The 20,016-nt window shown below is 30.6% G+C and overlaps 1 protein-coding gene across 1 annotated transcript in view; it reads left to right on the forward strand.

Moving 5' to 3' along the window:
• Positions 1-20,016, forward strand: part of LOC118189807 (uncharacterized) — a 72,838-nt gene that overhangs the window by 43,513 nt on the left and 9,309 nt on the right. Inside the window, exons 13-17 of the mRNA XM_085816641.1 lie at positions 5,272-5,396; positions 6,386-6,470; positions 14,379-14,473; positions 14,589-14,726; positions 19,114-19,249. Of these exons, the coding sequence (XP_085672767.1) occupies positions 5,272-5,396; positions 6,386-6,470; positions 14,379-14,473; positions 14,589-14,726; positions 19,114-19,249 (579 nt within the window). The remainder of the gene's footprint in view (positions 1-5,271; positions 5,397-6,385; positions 6,471-14,378; positions 14,474-14,588; positions 14,727-19,113; positions 19,250-20,016) is intronic.

The raw sequence follows: 20,016 nt of genomic DNA on the forward strand, positions 1-20,016 counted from the left end.
ATTGTCAGGTTGATGATAAATTCAAAATTTTTTACAACATATAGCAGATGTCCTGCTTCGTACTTTGATATTGTTGTAAGAGAAAGATAATTAATTTCTTTCAAGGATTTTACTACTTCTGGTAAATTCGTTAGAAGGGCTTTCACAGCCACATATTTTGCCGACCATCTTGTCTGGCTGCTTCCTTTTAAGTTGGTTTTTGTACATATTTTTGTAATATCCCATCAAATAGTGGATCCTACAAAAAAGCTAAATATGTCCTGGATAATTCCAAATAAGTTAACTGCTTCGGGGCAAGATGCAGAATGCACACTAACAAGACCTAAAGAGTGAGCCAAACACCGCACACATTCAGCCAGCTTATTTCTTTCTGTAATTCTGACTTGCACTCCTTTATAAATACCGGCCATATTAAGTCCGTTATCATCAGATTGACCACCACATGGTCCAATATCTAAACCATCAAGTGTCAGTTTTCCCACAATCTATTAAGAAATGCATTTTCATGTCTTTCCACAAACTTCTATGAAATTAATAAAGCTCTCCTTTATTTCATGCACATCACCACATATTTTTTACATATCGAACCACCTGGCTCTTTTGTTCTGTGTGCAACATGTCTGGAATGCAGTCGAACATTAGTGTATAATATTTGGCTTCTTTAATATCATTTAAAATGCTATTGTGAACTATTTTTGCCATTATATCAGTAATTGCATTTTGAATTATCTTTGTTAAGTATGATACTTGTTCCTTTTTTTAGGTGTTCTAACTGGTACTTAAGAGTTATGTGCATTTTGAATTATCTTTGTTAAGTATGATACTTGTCCCTTTTTTTAGGTGTTCTAACTGGTACTTAAGAGTTATGTTTGGCTAGCAGTGTCATTAAATTAAAAAAATTGCCTTGACTAGGTCGAAGATAGCTAGGGGCTCCATTAGACCCACAGAAAGAAAGACAGTTTGTTAAAAGATACAATGCAGCATCCATACAATACAGCAACCAACAATGCTGCCCAGCATTGTAAGTCCGAAAATCACACTTTCAATTTTTCTGCTGCCAAAATTATTCAAAAAACATCTTCCATTGGTGAACTGGATTTTCTAGAGGCATTTCACATTAAAAAAAACTTTCTGTTCTAGTTAGTGACCCTAATTCCAATTCATCTTTGCCTTCAGCCTTTAAAGAAGTTAAGGTTTCATCAACAGATGGCGTCAGTAGCTTGACTCCTGTCCATGTTATCTTATCTTATCTCATTCATTTGCCCTTTTGCAGATGAGAATGATGTTTCGGTAAAACCATCGAAACTAGTCCTGTGAAAATTAGAAAATATAATGGTGATTTTTGTTATTTGACTTCTAAATTAATAGTCGCTTAATGATCGATGCCTTGACATAATTTTATCTGTTGTCGTCGAATTTTCCACTTAATCATGCACTCTATGTGGATTTCAGATGCTTCGTGCTCAATTAACCTTTCAGAAGTTTTTTTCCTTTTAATAAATCCTGTAGTACACAATGCTGATGTAGCGGCAGTGGCATGTTTCTGGTAAATACAGGTTCTCACAGGGTGTGCAAAAATTGCATTTTTAGTTTTAGAACATATAAGCTAAGATCTGTTAATCTTTTCATTATTTGTTAATCTTCTGTGCCACAATGAAGATGTCAAATGTCTTTCACCACTTTCAATGGACCTAAGGTCTATGTTTTCTGGATGTTTTTCAGCTAATAATAAAGCTTGACTGCTTAAGAAAGATCGTTGCTGATTGTTAATTTTTTTTCTGTGATTGGCCAACTACCTGGGCCCAACAAATGAAAAGTTTTAAGTCTTCTTTCTGCTGCCCACATGCACCTAAATAAGAAAATGCTTTATATCCTAATTTCATGTCCTCTAAATGCTCGTTTGATGAAGAAGGTTGCTCTCTCAGTTGCTGAAATGTAGTCTGTTCGAGGATGATAAATGAAAATTTTTCATCTTGGTCATTCAAATTGCAAGAAATATCAATATCCTTTAGAATTTCGGCACCATTGGAAGTTGCGGCAGGGTCGGACGGTTCGTCTTTTCCGTGAAGCCATTTTTTCATTTTAGCTGCACTTTTTTCTCTCTATTTGGTCCTATCTTTTGCTCTTTTTCTATATTCTGCTCCTGAGAGTTTTTTTTCTAGATGCGTTCATGATTTCTTTTATGTAAATAATATACAGTATAACTTGCCTAAGAAAAGCTAAAAATTGACATAATTACACTCAATAGTCTTAGGGCTGCACACACTAACTAAATGATTGCGTCTTGCTCAGTATGGTGAGGAATACTGGAAGCAGGCATATTAAAAGAAAATAAGAGAACAAAAAAACCTTCAAATGAAAAAACTAAAAAAATTACTGTAAGAAAAGGTAAAATTGTTTGAGAATGTTTAATTTCTTGAATGATAAATTATTTTTATTTAGAACTTAAATTTTTAAGTACTTAGTGTAAGATTATGTGATACTTCATAAGAAGAATAATACATTAAATGCATAAACTTAAAAAAGTAACTTTATTAAAGAGCATGTTATTCCTTAAGTCACTGTTTGAATGAATATAAAATACTTCCATTTTATGTGTTTGTCCTGACAATAAAGATAGCTTATCACTAATCCCTTAACTTTTATATTAAAGATAAGAAAACATATTTACTTAGTTTTACTTTAAGATGTAGTATTTAGAATATTTAATTATTTTCTTTGTTTACAATATATCAGGCTTATATATATGAGATTGTCTAAAAGCCAGTCATTCTTTTGTGATAAAGTGTCAAAAATACAGGGCAGTCTTATATTTGTGCCAGAGTATTAAAACTTGCTGCTGATGAAGAACTTAGAGTATAAAATTAATAAACTTACACTAACTGATTTTTAACTCTGTTTTGAGAAATGGAGAAGGGGAGATTGAAACAGGTTTTTCAAAATTACCCAACAGTTGTTAAAATTAATCATTAGAAATTAAAAAAAGTTGAATGATAATAGAAGTAACATATAAGAAAAACTCAATGGGAAAAGTTTTGTAAATTATATTAAAAGTGAAGAAGCACAATTTTTAGAAAAATCCAAAGTGGTGAAAAGTTTTTTTTGTGAAAAAGAAAGTAGATTAGTCTAGAGAAGTTTCATTGACTAAAACTATAGAGAAGTTAATAGCATCATGATAAGCTATAATATTAATATTTTCAATTAGCTAAGATGCTAAAACTTCCAATAAAATAATACACATTTTGAAATAGTGTAGGGTAAAACTGAGTGTTATTCATCTGAAAATCTACTTAAACAGCAGAAAAGACTGGGAAAAGGCTATACTGAATCTGGATATGAACAATTCAAACGTGTTCTGTTTAATAAAAACAATGAGTGTAATGTGTATGATAACAAAAGTGAAGGTTTAAACACCTTTGTTGTTTAAAAGTTGCAACATTATAATAATTCTTATAGGAGGCAGAAAATATTAATTTTAAGTTAATTCAGACTATGACAGTTTTGTTTAGACATGATAGCTATTCAAATAATATTGTCTGCAGGTTATCTTTTCATTCCAGAGATCCGTCAAAAGTTAAGATTTAAATTTTGAATGTTGCATTGGTTTATGATAGTTAATAAATTCATTTTAATAATAAACAAATAACTTTTAAATAGAAATATACAGAGAGCATAACCATTGAGTATATATAATTTTAATTGAATGTTAAAGTGTGAATGTCTTGAAGTTGTATCAGTTGGCAGTATTGATGATTTCTAATAGTAGTTTTGTACCACAAATTGCCTTACTATTTTAAATGAAGATATAATTTAATAACATTTGCACTGATGAAAGAGGAACTAGTGTTATAAATGCAAGGAATGATATATTTATTAGTTTTAATCCCTTTGCATTTTCTTTGTTAGGTTTACTATTTATTTCTGAATCAAATGCAAATTTTTTCACATTTTTTAAAACTACATTGATCAGAAAAAAGACTGTGAAGGTGAATGCATTACATATAAAGAGGAAAGACCTATGAATATCTCATTTGGAATGTATGTAATACATATAAAGTAATAAAAGAATGTATGTAATACATTTAAAGTAATAAATGAAGTCATTATATGTAATGCAAGACAATATCCTAATAATTGTAATACTGGAATAGTCCACATATATAATCACTTGTTTATAAATTTGTATTGTTAACATACATATTTTTCTATTATTTGCTTTTTATTATCTCTTCATGAATTTCAGCATAGAGTATTAATTTTTTTTCTTATTTAAAAATAAGTTAGGGTTGTGTACATCTACCGTATGAACTCTTTACTAGTTCTAAAATATTGAAAGGTGCAAAAAAGATAAATTTTTTATCACTTTGAAAAGTTTTCAAAATTGCTCTTGGTATCTTAGGCAAAGGAAACAAACATGAATCAATACAATTTGTTTTCTATAATGTAATCAAAACTGGGATAGCTACTAAGAACTGGAAGGAGGAAGTTCTACTTACTCGACTTTAAATTGGTTATCGCAAATTACCCACCACTATTTACTAAAAGCATAATGTGAACTGATTTGCTTCCACTGTAATGCTGTCATCTCAGTTCATTGTTTTTTCATTAAGTGTCCATATTTTAAAAGACTTTGGTTGAAACATTTCAACAAATGCGACTTGGCTCTTGACCATTTAATTGGGAAAGAGACAAATATCAATTTGTTTCAATACCTGAAAGAGGCAGGTTTTTTTCATCATTTTTTTCATCATTATTTAATTTGATTTTGTTTTCATGTTGTATCTTAGTGTCTTAATAATATCTCTTTCAATATATTTCATATTTTGGGATTTTATAGCTGTACAAATCTGATCTCATTATCTGCATTACAAGAAACTCTATCCTAGCATCCATCATTTTTAGCTTCTTTGTATTTTATGCATTTCCATCGTTTTAATCTTGTCTATTCATCTATTTTGTCTAATTAAGTCTCTCAATTTTGTGTGAAAGCATCTGACTTGTATTCAATGCAGATGCCCTTTGGGGTTTTGTGCTAGTAAAGTCATTACTACCGCTACTACCATCTATAATGTAATCTAAATGTTAAGAAAAGGAAATTGAAAATTCATATCTGTAATAATGATAGAGAATATGTATGTATATATCTGTTTTTATGTCCAGTCAAATTATTTTTATGTTTTTTATTTTTTCTTTTGGGAAATTTCTCATCATTTATCACATTTTTTATAATTCAAACTAAATTTTGAAAGTTCTGTATTTTTTAATGCATAGGAAGAAGAGCAGGAAGAACCAGTTCCTGAAACAAGAATTGAATTGGAAATTCCTAGAATTTGCACTAATCTTGGAAAAGAAGTTCATTTTATAAAGTTGCCAAACTTTCTTAGTGTGGATACAAGGTAGTGTATTTATTTAAAAACATAGTTAAATTCTATATTTTGTTTTTAACATTCTGAATACTGTGTTTTAATAACTTCCAGTTTACAATTATCTTATGTTTCTAATTTTTTCATCATTATTTAAATCCTATTCTCTTGTTGTATCATAATTTTAGTTACATTTTTTCTCTGTTTAAATCTGTGAGGTGCCTAAAATAGCTAAAATAAGGCCATTTTATTTTGTTATATTATGAAAAAAAAAAAAAAAAAAAAAAAATACTCTTCAAAACAGAGCAGAAAAAATTAAAAATCTGAAAGGTAATCAACATTTCTTAAGAGCATACTATATAAGTAAAATTATTTTTATGTTTTAAAATATTGATTTTTAAAAAAAATTCTTCAAATTTCTGTGAGATTCTCAGCTCATATTGGAAATTCTCTTAAAGTTGAATAGTTTTCCTAATGAAACAGAATGAATCTCATTGATACTGTCAAACTTTAAATGTAATAAACATTTTAAAATTAAATGTATGTCTAGTTATAAAAAGGGAATTTTTATCTTCTTCTATTTATTTATGTATTTGTTTTTGGTGGGGAAAAATTAGTATTAAATAAGAAAATTTATTCCTAAAACTGCTGACTTTTGTAATTCATTAATAGATTTCTTTAAATCTGTTTAGATGTTTCATTTTTAAAAATGAAGTTTTAAAATTTCATTTTTTCTAACACTATACCAAGGAATAAAGTCTTAACCTTCAAGTTACAAATTATGTTCTTAAAGCTATCAAATTATAGTTAGTTAAGATAGTAGCATCTAAATGTGTCAAGGATTAATTATATTGTACTAAGGTATGAATATTTTTATTAGTGGGTCTTTATATATTTTAAGCCATCCAGAGAAAAGCTGTCAATATTTAGATTGGAAATGTGTACTTTATGAAATATTTTCTGCATTTAAAAAATAACTTCGCAAGGTATTTTCATTCCCAAATTCTTTTTTTATAATTTAGGCCTTATGATCCACAGTGGTATGAAGATGAAATTGATGAAGATGAAGTTTTAGATGAAGAAGGTCGAGCTAGATTAAAGCTTAAAGTAAACCTCTTCTTAGATATATTCTTACTGTAAAAATAATTGAATTGCTGGATTAATGATATTTTTAAGTTTGTTCTCTGTTCTAGAAAGTTAGAATGAACATAGAGAGAATATAATTTTTATATACCTAACCCAAGAATTATATTTGAAATCTTAAGAACTGCATCTGCAGTAGTTCTTAAAATGTCAGTTGCATAGATATTGAATCATATTCATACAAATGAATTCCAGTGATTTTTTTTAATTACAGAACTAATAATATAATTTATGATTTATTCTATTAAAGTCATATCACTTGCCACTTTTTTAATTTTGTGTATTCTCTTAATACTAAGCATTGGCAGTTTGGTTCATCTTCTTTCCTGGCAATAATTGGCTTTCTATCTAGGCTTATGACTTTTGGCTCATGCAGCCAAATTTTTCATCTAATATATAGTCATACTGAATCTGCTAGGTACTAGTGTACTAATACGAAATTGAGCAGTAGATACCAGAAAGGCTCTGTTTACCAATTTTCACACTCTGATTTAATTAAATATAGGTGGCATTGTATGCATTCTGAAGTAGAAGTACTCTTTGCTATACTAAACTGGATTGGCAAATTTCTTCCACAGCAGAAAAAATTATGGAAAATCCAGCTGGAAAAAAACAGATTTTTTTTTTTACTCAAATGGCAGGGATAGCATAAACTAATTTTTGAACTTTTATGTTATTAACTATTTATATTTAATAATATATTTAATAATGTAAAAGTTCAAAAATTATTTATATTATTAAATATTTTATATTATTAAATCTGTATTTTATTCATGTTTAGTATTGTTGCATTACAACTTTAATTATTTTAATTTTCTATATAATTTAACTAGCCTCATCTGTACGTTTACAATAACCTTTTTAGGAATTATTTATTTTTTCTTTTTATGTTATGTATGTATTTTTGTAAATTTGCCATAAGATCTGCTCTCACATTTGTGAATTTAGATAGATTCTGAAATTTAATTACAGCTCATTCTATAGAAAAAATAGTAAAATAACATACTTATTTAGAAAGGATAGAAAATGAAATTGAATTAAAAAAGAAAGTTATGTTACCAACTGAACTATATCATCATAAAAATGATAACAATGCAGAACATTTTTTGCTGTTGAATATGGTAACCCATTCTGTTAATTTTGATTGGATGAATTCAAATAGAGGAGAAAATTTGCTCTAATCTTATTGAATATCAGTCTTTACTACATTACACAGTTTATGTGAAATTTCATAAATCATGTTCCTTTCTTACCATACGAGATTTAATGTGTTGTTTACAGCATCAATGTAAAATAAGATTTTGGAAATAGTTAGTAGTTTAGCAAGTTTCTTCCATGATGGAGAAAACTATCTAGAAAATATTGATAATTTTCCTTATTTTTCATATTAATATTATTTTATTTGTATTTCATTCATATATAACATGGCTGTATTTCTAACCGATTTAAATAATTTCATTTACTGTATTTGCCTGTGAATAAGATGCATCCCCCTTTTTATACATATTTTTGAAATATAAAACTTTATTACTGATCATTATAATGAATTTACAGTATTTTAAATGTAAAGTATTACAAATACAAAATAGTACATTGTGCAAATGCCCAATCCATCTGGGAAAGAACATCTTTTAATCTCCTTTATCAAAACCCAGACACTCATCTCCAGAGCTAAATGAAGTTTTAATAGTAACATTTTTTGTACCTTTAGGAATCTACAGTTTTGTTTGAGGGCACATCAAAAGTCAGAGGAACCTCGTTCCTGTTTCCTACTTTTGCACGTTCAAAATTTTCTCGTTTTCGCGCATGAATGATGAATCGATGAAATTCAATAATTTTTTCTTCATGCTTATCTGGCATCTTTTGTGATATTTTGTTTTAGTCCTCATACATAGCTGGTTTTTCTTCATGAATCTTCAACACCATGATTTTGATCCAGTAAAATCATCAATCTCTCTATCGGTCGCTATCGCTTTCGCTTGATGAATAATCATTTTTGTAGAGACAGAAAGTCCCGCTTTCCTGTGATCTAAAATCCAAGTATTCAGCTCTACCTCAGGTTCGGGCCTTTGTGCAATTCCCCTTCGTAGGTTATGTTTACTGTTAGTTGCTTTTTTTAGATCCTTTTAATGGTTTTCTCAAGATCTACTTATTTTCTCATTTGGGAGGTTCCCGAAATGCCTCTTTGCAGTCCTATTTCCATGTACTTTAGCATGTACAATCACACGTAGCTTATATGTTATGTTATAGCAATGCCGACATTGGTTTTGAGCCGTAAGAAAATTAAACAGTAGAAATTTCACACACTTAAAAGTCGTTCACAAAAATTGGAAAGTTTAAATAAACCCAGCTGTGATCATCAATGACAGTGCATGCTCATTCACTGAACTCTATGTAACTGTAATATTCCCACACTCCGCAAGGAAACAAGAAACTATCACATGACTCATTGGAGGAAATTTCCAGAAATGAATGTAATCAAAAACTGAGTATCGACATATAAGATGCATCCCATTTTTCAGACCTATAAGAAAAAAAGCATCTTATAAGTTGGCAAATATGGTATATAGTATTTTTGGGGAATATTATTTAATTATTTTTGTTGCCTAGTTAATTAAATTAATTAAATCATATTCAGATTTCCTGTACATGCATGCAACTATCTGATTAATTAATTGAGACTTGTTGATTAATTATTGTAAAAGCCAGTTTCAGTTTTTTTATAATATAAATTAAAGTTTTACATTTTCTTAATTTGTTTCTTTAAATTTAAATTCAGTAATCTCCTTTAATTTAATAGCAAATTAAATTGTTATTATTAAATTTATCCCTGTTGACAGTCCCACAGATGCATCAATATTAATTTTTTCCATCTTTTTTCAGTGCTTTTAATTTCTTCCACTATCCTGAAAGAAACGCAGTCCTGATGCTAAATGCCATTTTAAAGTTTATGCCTGCTGTTAATGCCATTTTAAATTTTATATCTGCTTTTAATACCATTTTTAATTTTGTGCCTGCTGTTTTGCATTTCTTTTTTATGTTTTGCATGATATGATTCTTTCTTCTAATGCAGTGTTAATTGCTGTTATTTTTACTTCCTTGTTTGAAATAATTGGAGTATTGTAATTGCAAAAAAATTTTGGATATTATGTTTCAACAAAAATACCCATTTTGACCTCTGTCGAGTCTTATTTGGACGATCTTTTTGTGTGACATCTGTACGTACGGACAGAAAGGATGGATTGTAAACTGGCTTCAGAAGAGATTATTTTTGTGATGTCCGTACATACGTATGTATGTGTATATATCACATAACTCAAAAACGATTAGCTCTTGAATGTTAAAATTTTGTAAATTGGACTGCTGTAGTGACTACTTGTGCACCTTTGTTTTTTATTGCAGTCAGCCACACAAAAGTATATATATATATATATATATATCCATCCTCTTACACAGCTCGATGAGCTCTGTTTTTTATTCTTAGGTAAATTATACATTTTTTGCTTTAGAAATGATTGAATTATATTGTTCTGGTTAAGGTTTTTATGCCTTTAGTTAATCTGGATGCAAAAGTTGTAAAATTATTAACAATTTAAAAGTTTAAGTGAAGTTAAGCCTAGCATGGCATGAATTTAACATTGTTCTCTTAGTAGTATAATGAATAAAGTTGTTGCACCAACTTCAGTATTGCTCTGCTCATTGAGGCTGACAGTTAACTTTTAATTTTGGTGGACTGACAATTTTAGCCGTATACCTGCTGGTGAAATTATTTGTTTTTGTGTAGAAACTGTAATTCTAACTGCAAAGATTTTTAAAAAATTTTTTAAAGTCTTTTTTATCTAATTATTTATTTATTTATTTTACAAGTTTAAATGAAGACGCTTTGAGTTTTCATGTAGTTTGGCCTTGCCTTGGATGAGAACTGAGTTCATTGAATCAGAAATATACATCCAATGAAATCTGAGGGAAAAGTTTAAATGAATTTCAGCAAAAAATTTATATAATTTAATAGGCTGTACTAGGAATCTGATGTGTCCACGTCTGATTTTTTTATTTTCGTTTTGCATATTTCATTTAATTATTTAAGAAGTAATTACTGTAATTACTTTTTTTTTCTGCATACCTTTTTTTTATTTCATGTTTTTTCTTTTTACTTCCTTTCATAAAGTAAAGGAAATATAATCGCAGGAAGTTTGGGTATCATATTTCAACAGAGATTTGAACAACCCATTTGAAACCTTTCCCAGTCCATTTAGATAATTTTTTTGCATAACTTTTGTACATACACTCAACATCAACAACTCTGTTTTTTCCAAAACATATCGTAAAATGGATTAAAAAGGGACTATTTGGAATATCTGTACTTGTGTACATATGTATGTATGTATCTCACTTTACTCAAAAAGAGTTAACTGTAGAATGTTAAAATTTTGTATATGGGACCATTATATGCACATCTAGTTTTGCATGCTTTTTTTTTAAATTGTAGTTGGTTGTACCAAATTTATATATATGTTAATATATATATGGGTATATGAATATAACAAATACAATACAGGGTGTTTCTTAATGAATATCAGGGTTTTAGCGCTTTGTAGTATTTATTACGTAAAACTTAGAATTATAATGAAAACATGAAATGAAAAAGCAACTCAAACAGTTATAGCTACAATCCTACAAGTGTTCAATGTGAGCACCTTTTGTCACATGGCACACATCAAGTCGATAGCCCAGTTGATTAGTATTTTTGGTATAATTGTTGCAACAGCTGCCTCAGTCCTGTTTCTTAGGTCAGGTAGATCAGCTGGTAGTGGAAGCACATGCACACAATTCTTTATGAACTAACTAACATGATCCTTTATGAACTCAACACTCTCTTCACTAACCCTTGGTCATCCCGTACTCTTCTCTTTGCAGAGACAGCCGGTATTTTCAAACTGATGATACTGTCTATGGATGTTATTATCACTTGGGGGATCACATCTGAATTTAATCTGGAATGCATATTGCACAGTCAGTCTCTGCAAAGTGCAGAACAAAAAAGATTTCTGTTCAGTAGTCACCATTTTTGCTACTATTGTATGTGCATGCACATACCAAAAAACAGAACTGTTCAAGTTGCTCTTTCATTTCATGTATTAATTATGATTTTAAGTTTTATGTACTAAATATTACAAAGCATTAAAACCCTGATATTCATTTAGAAACATCCTGTATAATATATCTCATTCATATAAAGTAAGTTAAATTTTTTATTTTATGTAAATTCAATTGCAAACAAATAAAATGATTATTATTGCTGTGAACTAATTTGCAATATCAAAACTAATTGGCAGTAGACCTTTAAATTTATAAATGTTAATTAAATAAATCTGTCCTTCAACAATTCGCTTTACACTTTTCATCACTCTGTAGCATGATAACGTTACTTTTTCCCTGCATTGCGACATCTTTATCCTAATAATTGCTCAGGATTAACAAAAACATTCTTTGGCTATAAATACAACTGCAGTTAGTATGCGTTACTTTTTCCTCACCTATTGCTACTTGAGTAAACCATGTCTTTCGCTTCGCCTTCTTTCTGTATTGTTTAAAAAAACGTGAGTATGTATTTAAAAATTTTGGGAACCAGATGGCTCCCATTTTGCTCTGTTACTCAATGTGATGTTTGAACAGCATAATCGTCAAGTAATAATAATAGTAAGATATAGTGTTCTTATCGAGGATTTTATGGTTCTTCAAAGAGTTCACATCTATTACTCTGTCTGCATTGTACATCACATCTGTTACCACTTCGACTATAACTAAAAAGTGAAATGTACCATGACTGGAAACCTCTAAACTACAGCATCACATAATACCCACTTCCTTATATGTCTTAAAAATTCTTACCCGGCCTTTATTTTCACAGTCATTGGTTGTAGTCACATATACTTCTAATTACAGAAGTGTTTTAAATGATGAAAACATTCATGTTTCGGCAATGTTAAATTATAAGAAATTAGTTTTTAACAAATAACAAAATCTAACTATATATATAATAACATTTGATATATGTAGTTAATCTTACAATAAATATCTAATTATATTTAATATGTTTATTGTTGTAAATATCTAACAGTATTTAATATCAGTTTCCAATGCAGCAGCAAATATGTAAAATTTAATAGGCTGTACAAGGAAGTTATGTGGTGTCCACATCAGATTTTTTTAGAACAGTGTTTCAGGGATGAAACCAACAGAAATAAAGGGGAAAATTACCAGTAGAAATTTAATAAAAAGGGAAGAACACTTATGAGGGAAGGGAGAGTTTGAGGGAAGGAATATCTAGTATTGTGCAAAAGACATAGGAAAAGAATTAAGTGACAGTGTGTGGTATAGCTTTAATGATTTTTATTTTATTGGGAGTGGGTGTAGTTCAAATCCTTCATGAAAATGTATTTGAGATTGACCTTGTTTCATTGTTCAATTTTATGTCAGGAGTCAAAAATGAACACTGTTAATTATAATTTTATTTGAAATCGGGCTGATATTTTAAGTTCTTTATCATTTGTAATTGAAATGTATAGCATACAAAAGATTTAGTAAGTTTTTGTAAACCAGGTGTGTGTGTAGAGGAGATGAAATTTTTTTATTTCCAAGATTAATAAATGAATAGAGAGAAATATAAAATGAAAAATAATTTATTTAAGCATGTAAAAATGTAAGATCAAGTTTTTCTGGATTGAAGAAAAGAGAAAAATTTGTAATACACATAGTTATTTCAATGTTTATGTTGTGATTGGAATCCAGAGCCTTAAATTGCTTAATTTGTATATTTTATTAAACTTGATTTTTTTAAATATTTGAATTTATTATTTTTGATCTTTGTAAGAAACTGATAGTACGCAGAATTTTGCAAAAAAATTCTTAAGAGAAATAATCTAGTGGGAAAAATGGTACTGATATTATTTCTATATTTCAATAGACCATGTTGATAATGAATTTAGCCTTTTCCTATTTCTGAAGACTTCAGTACTAAAGTAATTTAGATAATAAGTAATGTTCAGTTATTAAGAATGTTACTATCACCTTTTTTAGATTAATTTAAAATGAAAATTTTGGTTAATAGTATTATTAATATTAGCTAGCATCCTCCTGAGTTTCATTCCATGTTAGTTCCTGAATATAGAACTCTTGTAGCTCACATCTCTGAAAGCCACATTGTTAGGATGGCTGTAGGGAAGAGGGCTTCCATAGCCTTGGGCTTGGATTCAATCCTGGAGAAAACATGGCGACACTTAAAATGCCAATGATTTAAAAGTACCATTGAGAAGTTAGTGGAATGACAAGAGGAGTAGGGCACTTTTGGATTCATTCCCTAGATTCTCTTTCAAAATTGGGATAGAGCTCACCAAATTGACCCAAACATTGCCCAAGGCAATGATAAGGCTTGGGTCAAGGCAGGCTGAAGGCCAGTGACTGCCACAATCCTTGCCTCTTGGCCATAATAAAATCATGAACTTGATCTGATGTTACTTTCAGATTAGTGAGATAAGTCACTTACTGTCTCTAAAAGTGCAGTTAAAGTTGAGAAAGAAAACATTTTTAGTCTTTTATTAATTTAGTTTAACTACTTGATGGAAATTTACTATTTTGCTTTACTGATAGGATTTTTTAATGTGTTGTTTCTTTATTTTGCTAGTTACTTTTATTTCTTCAGATAGCTAGTGTAATTAATAAACTTTCTGGAAGTGGCATAGACTGTTATTTTGATAATTCATGAGATTCTGATCGTGGTGATAATTACATATTATGAATCTATAGTCATTCTGTCCTCCAAATATTCAGTAAAAATTTAAAAATGCATTTTTTTTCAAAAATTTCTTTAAGGTTGAGAATACTATTAGATGGCGTAAAGTCTATGATGATGATGGAAATGAAGTAAAAGAGAGCAATGCTAGAATAATCAAATGGTCAGATGGAAGGTACATATAAAATTTCCAATGAACCTAAAATTGCAGTGCAATTATTTTTAAAATAGTTAACTATTCATGTTCTTAGGAAATTTTCATTATTTTCCTTTTCCCCCCATATTTCTAGCTTGTCATTACATTTAGGTTCTGAAATATTTGATGTATATCGCCAAACTCTGATGCCTGGAGATCATAATCACATTTTTATTCGTCAAGGCACTGGTTTGCAGGGTCAAGCAGTATTTCGAACTAAACTTACTTTCAGGTACATAGTAAATTTTTATACTGTACATTTAAAATGTGATCTTGTTTAAATGTATTTTATATTATGAATTTGAATTTCAAATGAATGTTAGAATAAATGTTATGGTAAATCAATATAAAAGTCTGAACTTTCGAAAAACCACTGTAAAATAATACATGCATTCGCAGAATTTCTATACAGTCAAAAGTCGTTAATTCGGTCACCCATAATCCGGAATGATCTATAATCCGTATCTCAAAGCTGAAAACTTTCTGCGCATGCGCATAGGCGTTTACGTTTGCACGTAAGACCTTTACGACTGCGCATATATATTTACGACTGCGCAAGCGCGGAATACGTTTTCGCGTGCGCGTTTAATGTATGATGGACGGTATAAGCTAAAATTATCTAATTATCTATTTCAGTGAATGTTGATGATTGTGTTGTTCCTTAATCTTCGAATTGGATGCAGCTTATTATTTCTTGCAGACTGTAAGAGCAATTTTATAAAAGTAAACTTGAACTTTCGATTATGTCAAGTAGAATTTCCGATGCTGGAGCTCCCAAAGGATCTACAAAACGAAAGTATGTTTCGATGCCCATCAAACAAAAAGTGGAATTGCTGCAAAAAATCGATAAAGAACATGAAGAAGGTGACAGAGAGGTTAGTGAAAACGAAAAAATTTCGATTGACAAGTTAGTCGGTATTCTCGGCACAGCAATTACGGGACTTGAACAGAGGAACTTTGTAACTGAACAAGAAATTGTGTCTGTTTATAGAATTAAAGAGAAAGTATTATCACATAAAACGAAGCAACTTAAACAACTTACATTGAAAGAAATGTTTAATAAAGTAAACAAATAAATATTAAGCTTTTTTTTTTTTTTTTTTTTTGTAAATTTTGATACCCTTTAGATCACAATTGTTCTTTATTTTATAAATTACGGTTTCATATTTTTAATTTTAGAATTTCTGCATGCCATCTTACGAGATTTAAGCTGATGATCTATAATCCGGAAGAATCGATAATCCGGAATCGCCGAAGTCCCGACGAGTCCAGATTAACGACTTTTGACTGTATTTCAAATCTATATTTCAAAGATATGAATACATCCTATTCTACCCTTTGTTTCTTTTAGAATAGTTATACTTAATGTATTGCTTATATATTAATTTTAATTATTTATGCACTTTTGGGAGACTGATGAAATGAACGTGCCAGAAATGGTTTTTGTGTCCTGAAATAGCAAAGGATGTTTTGCAGTCGTGCTTACTTTATGAGTTCAAATTGGGCAGCAATGCTGCAAAAACTACTTGAGAAATATGCTCCATGTTTGGAGAGGCATCAATGAATGAGTAAACAGCAGGAAAGTGGTTCAGTTGATTTGCATTGGGAGATGAGAACCTCAAACTGGGCATCCATATACTATTGACAAAGTCCTGCTAAAGAAGGATATTGTGCATAATCCACAAGAAATATACAAGGAACTTGCACAAGGGCTTGGAGTATGGGAGGAAACCATTCAATTGCATCTGCACAACCTTGGGTGGAGGCTCAGTAAATGTGTTGCTCACATTCTGACTGTGGAAACCAACTCCAGTGGCTCACCGTTTGCTTTTCATTGCTGTCATGCTATAAGAAATCCACATTCCTGAACTAGAAAATGAGAAGAAATGGGTATTATATAGTAACTAAAGTTAAATAACTTTCCTATCAAGCCTCGTTTAATTTCCCTGCCAGAATGCAAATTTCTAGCACGGGCAATATTCAAATTAGGTAGAAAAAAAAGGAAGTACTTAGAGGAAGGTTTTGGAGTGTGAAACCAGAGCATGTTCTGCCTGCTTGAAAGCCACGTTGCTAATTTTGATCCTCTAGCGATATGAATTATGTGCTGATTTAGTCTTGCCTGCTTGTTTATGCAGACTTCGTCTGAGCCAACTTGCGCACTTATTAAACTGTGAAGCTGTTAGGCTAGACTTAAATTTCATTAACTTTAGTTTATCCATTATATTTGATTTAAAGGCAGAAGTGTTGCTTCTGTAATCATGAGTTGGTGTCATCTATTAAACTTTATTTAGTTTAATAAAAGGGTACTTTACACACTTTCCTTGTCTCTGTGCAACTTACAAGACATGGTTATAACTCACATGTCATCTTTTAGAATTTTCGAACTAATTTATGTTACCAAAGAACACTGTACTCTATACCATCATTGCAGAGTGTACTCTTCCCAGTTGCTAAGAGTTGCAACTGCTCTGCATCAGAAGCAGCCTTCCCTACTCAACAGGAAAGGAGTGACCATTCTCCAAGACAATGCCCAGATGACATATGGCAAAAGCAACCAAGGAGGTGATTAACACATTTAGTAGGGAAGTTTTACCTGATCCTCCTCACTCCCCAGACATCACTTCCTCTGATATCATCTGTTTTTGCCCATGGATAACCATTTATGTGAGCAATAGTGCCAAAACCAAGTTGATGTCAAAACAGATTTTTGGCTCTGAGGGCAAGAACTACAAATGCTGGATTAATAAGCTTGTAACTCATTGGGAAAATGTCATTTAAGCTGAAGGAGATTACTTTGTCAAATAAAGTGCATTTGCACAAAATCACTGGGTCATTATTTTTCACTGAAAACTATTGCCTAAACTTTTTTGGGATACCTGGTATTATGGATGCTACTTAAAATTTCACTGTTATTAGTATTGGGTTGTTCGGAAAGTAATTTCGTTTTTTCCCGTCAGAGGACTTAATTACATTTTTTCGAAACCAACTTCACACTTAAGCCGCATAACCATTATATGTCTTGAGAGCTGATATTACAAGGCTTGTGTGTGAAAAAGTTCTATTAATTCTACGCAGTAGTTTTTGGTTGGTGCCCTTTTAAATATGGAGAGCAATAAGCAGCATTTTCGTCATATTTTATTTTTTTACTTCAGAAAAGATAAAAGTGCTGTCCAAGCGAGGAAAAAATTGATGGATGTGTATGGAGAAGGCGTGTTAACAGTACGCCAGTGCCAGAACTGGTTTGCAAAGTTTCGATCCGGCAATTTTGATGTCGAAGATGCACCACGGTCTGGAAGGCCGGTCAAAGCTGACAAAGATGCGATAAAGGCATTAGTTGATGCAAATCGGCGAATAACCACATGAGAGATCGGTGAGAGGTTAAATTTGTCGAATTCGACTGTTTATGGCCACTTGAAAGGCCTGGGCTTAACCTCAAAGCTCGATGTGTGGGTGCCCCATGTTCTTACGGAGCGAAATTTGTGTCATCGCGTTGACGTGTGTGATTCGCTCCTCAAACGTCAGGAAAATGATCCATTTTTGAAGCGGATTATTACTGGGGACGGAAAAGGGGTTGTATACAACAATGTGAAACACAAGAGGTCATGGAGCAGAAAAGATGAACCGGCTCAAAGCGTTTCAAAAGCTAACATTCACCAAAAAAAGGTGATGCTGTCCGTTTGGTGGGATTTCAAAGGAAACGTTTTTTTTTAAAAATTTTTTTTATTTATTTTTTATTTTTTTTTAGCTTTTACCGGACAATACAACTATTAATTCGGAAGTCTATTGTCATCAGCTGGACAAATTGAATGATGCACTTAAACAGAAGAGGCCAGAATTAACCAACAGGAAGGGTGTAGTGTTCCACCAGGATAATGCGAGACCTCATACAAGTTTGGTCACTCGCCAAAAGCTTTTAAAGCCTGAATGGGACATACTGCAACACCCACCATATTCTCCAGATCTGGCACCTTCCGATTATTATTTGTTCCGGTCCCTGCAAAATTTTTTGGATGGTAAAACCTTTACCTCAAATGAAGATGTCAAAAACCACCTGAATCAGTTTTTTTGCCAGCAAGGACCAAAACTTTTATGAGCGGGGAATCATGTTACTGCCAGAAAGATGGCAAAAGGTGTTGGACCAGAATGGCCAATATATAATTTAATAAAATATTTATTTATTATACGAAAATTGTCTTTCATGTTCCCCCCCCAAAAAAAACGAAATTACTTTCAGAACAACCCGATACTTTTATATTGATTATTATATTTATAACATATTAATATTTTTAAATAATAGATTAAATTGCAAAAATATGTGAATATATATTTTTATCAAAAAGTCAGTAAATATTTAAAACTTAAAACTGGCATATAAAATTGCATTTTAATGATTAATTTTTTACCTACAAAGTAGCATTTGTTTAACAGATGTTAAAGAAAATTAATCCTTGCATGTCACAATATACCAAGCAAATAGTGTACACCATACTGTATTTTATTCATTCAAATTTTTAACATAACTGATGATAGTATAAATTAAAAGATAACTCATGCAAATTATGGATTAATCAGTCTAATTTATAGCTTTTTTTAAAAAGTTGCTGTTATTTTGATTTCAGGCCACATTCAACTGACAGTTTTACTCATCGTAAGATGACATTATCTTTAGCTGATAGAAATCAGAAAACTCAGAAGATTAGAGTTTTACCTAATGTAGGAAAGGATCCTGAAGCGCATAGATGGGAGATGATAAAGGTACAAAGCTGATGCACTTAATCATTTGTAAATATATTTGATACTTTAATACTAGCCAGAACTTGCTGATATATTGCTCAAATACATCCTTGATTTTTGTAAAGATTGAGCAACTTTAAAAGCTGCTTGGGCTTTTTCTCAAAAAGGGAGATTTTTTTATTCTTTTCCTTTCTTGTTCTCTCTCTCTTTTTTTCCTCCAAGGAGCGTTTTTTCTTGTTCATGTTCTCTTGTTTCTTTTTGTTATCTTCTTTCTTTTCTTTGATTATTTTATTTAGGTCAATTAGAGCAAACATAAATCTGCATTGTGTGCTTTTATTTGTGTTTTTTTTTGGGGGGGAGGGGGAGTAAGGGTCATAATTCTTTTCTTATGGAAAGTTTTTGGGACATTTTTTTGCTGTTGATTTTCAGTGCATTTGAACCATTTGTGTACTAGATTTGCTGAGGATGGAGCAGAAACAACTCATTATTTCCAGACTTACAGTATTATACCAAAAAATCATAAATGTTTCTTTACAAAGTCTTTTATCTAATTTATGTATTTTCTTTTACAAAAATCTTAAAATTCTAAACTATATCAGTTACTTGAGCTTTCTGGTTAATTGAATGTTGAATAGTTGGGTTTTTACTGCAACTAATATGAGAGAATGCTTTATAGATTTTCTTTAAATAATACTTAAAATTTTGTGCCAATTAATGAGGTTAATAAAGAAAAACTCAATGCTAAAAGTCAAATTCTTAAATACTAAAATATCTGTGAGGGTAAATGC

The sequence above is a fragment of the Stegodyphus dumicola genome, chromosome 5 (assembly GCF_044657685.1).
Source record: "Stegodyphus dumicola isolate Sdum_Otavi_A_Nest chromosome 5, ASM4465768v1".
NCBI lineage: Eukaryota > Metazoa > Arthropoda > Arachnida > Araneae > Eresidae > Stegodyphus > Stegodyphus dumicola.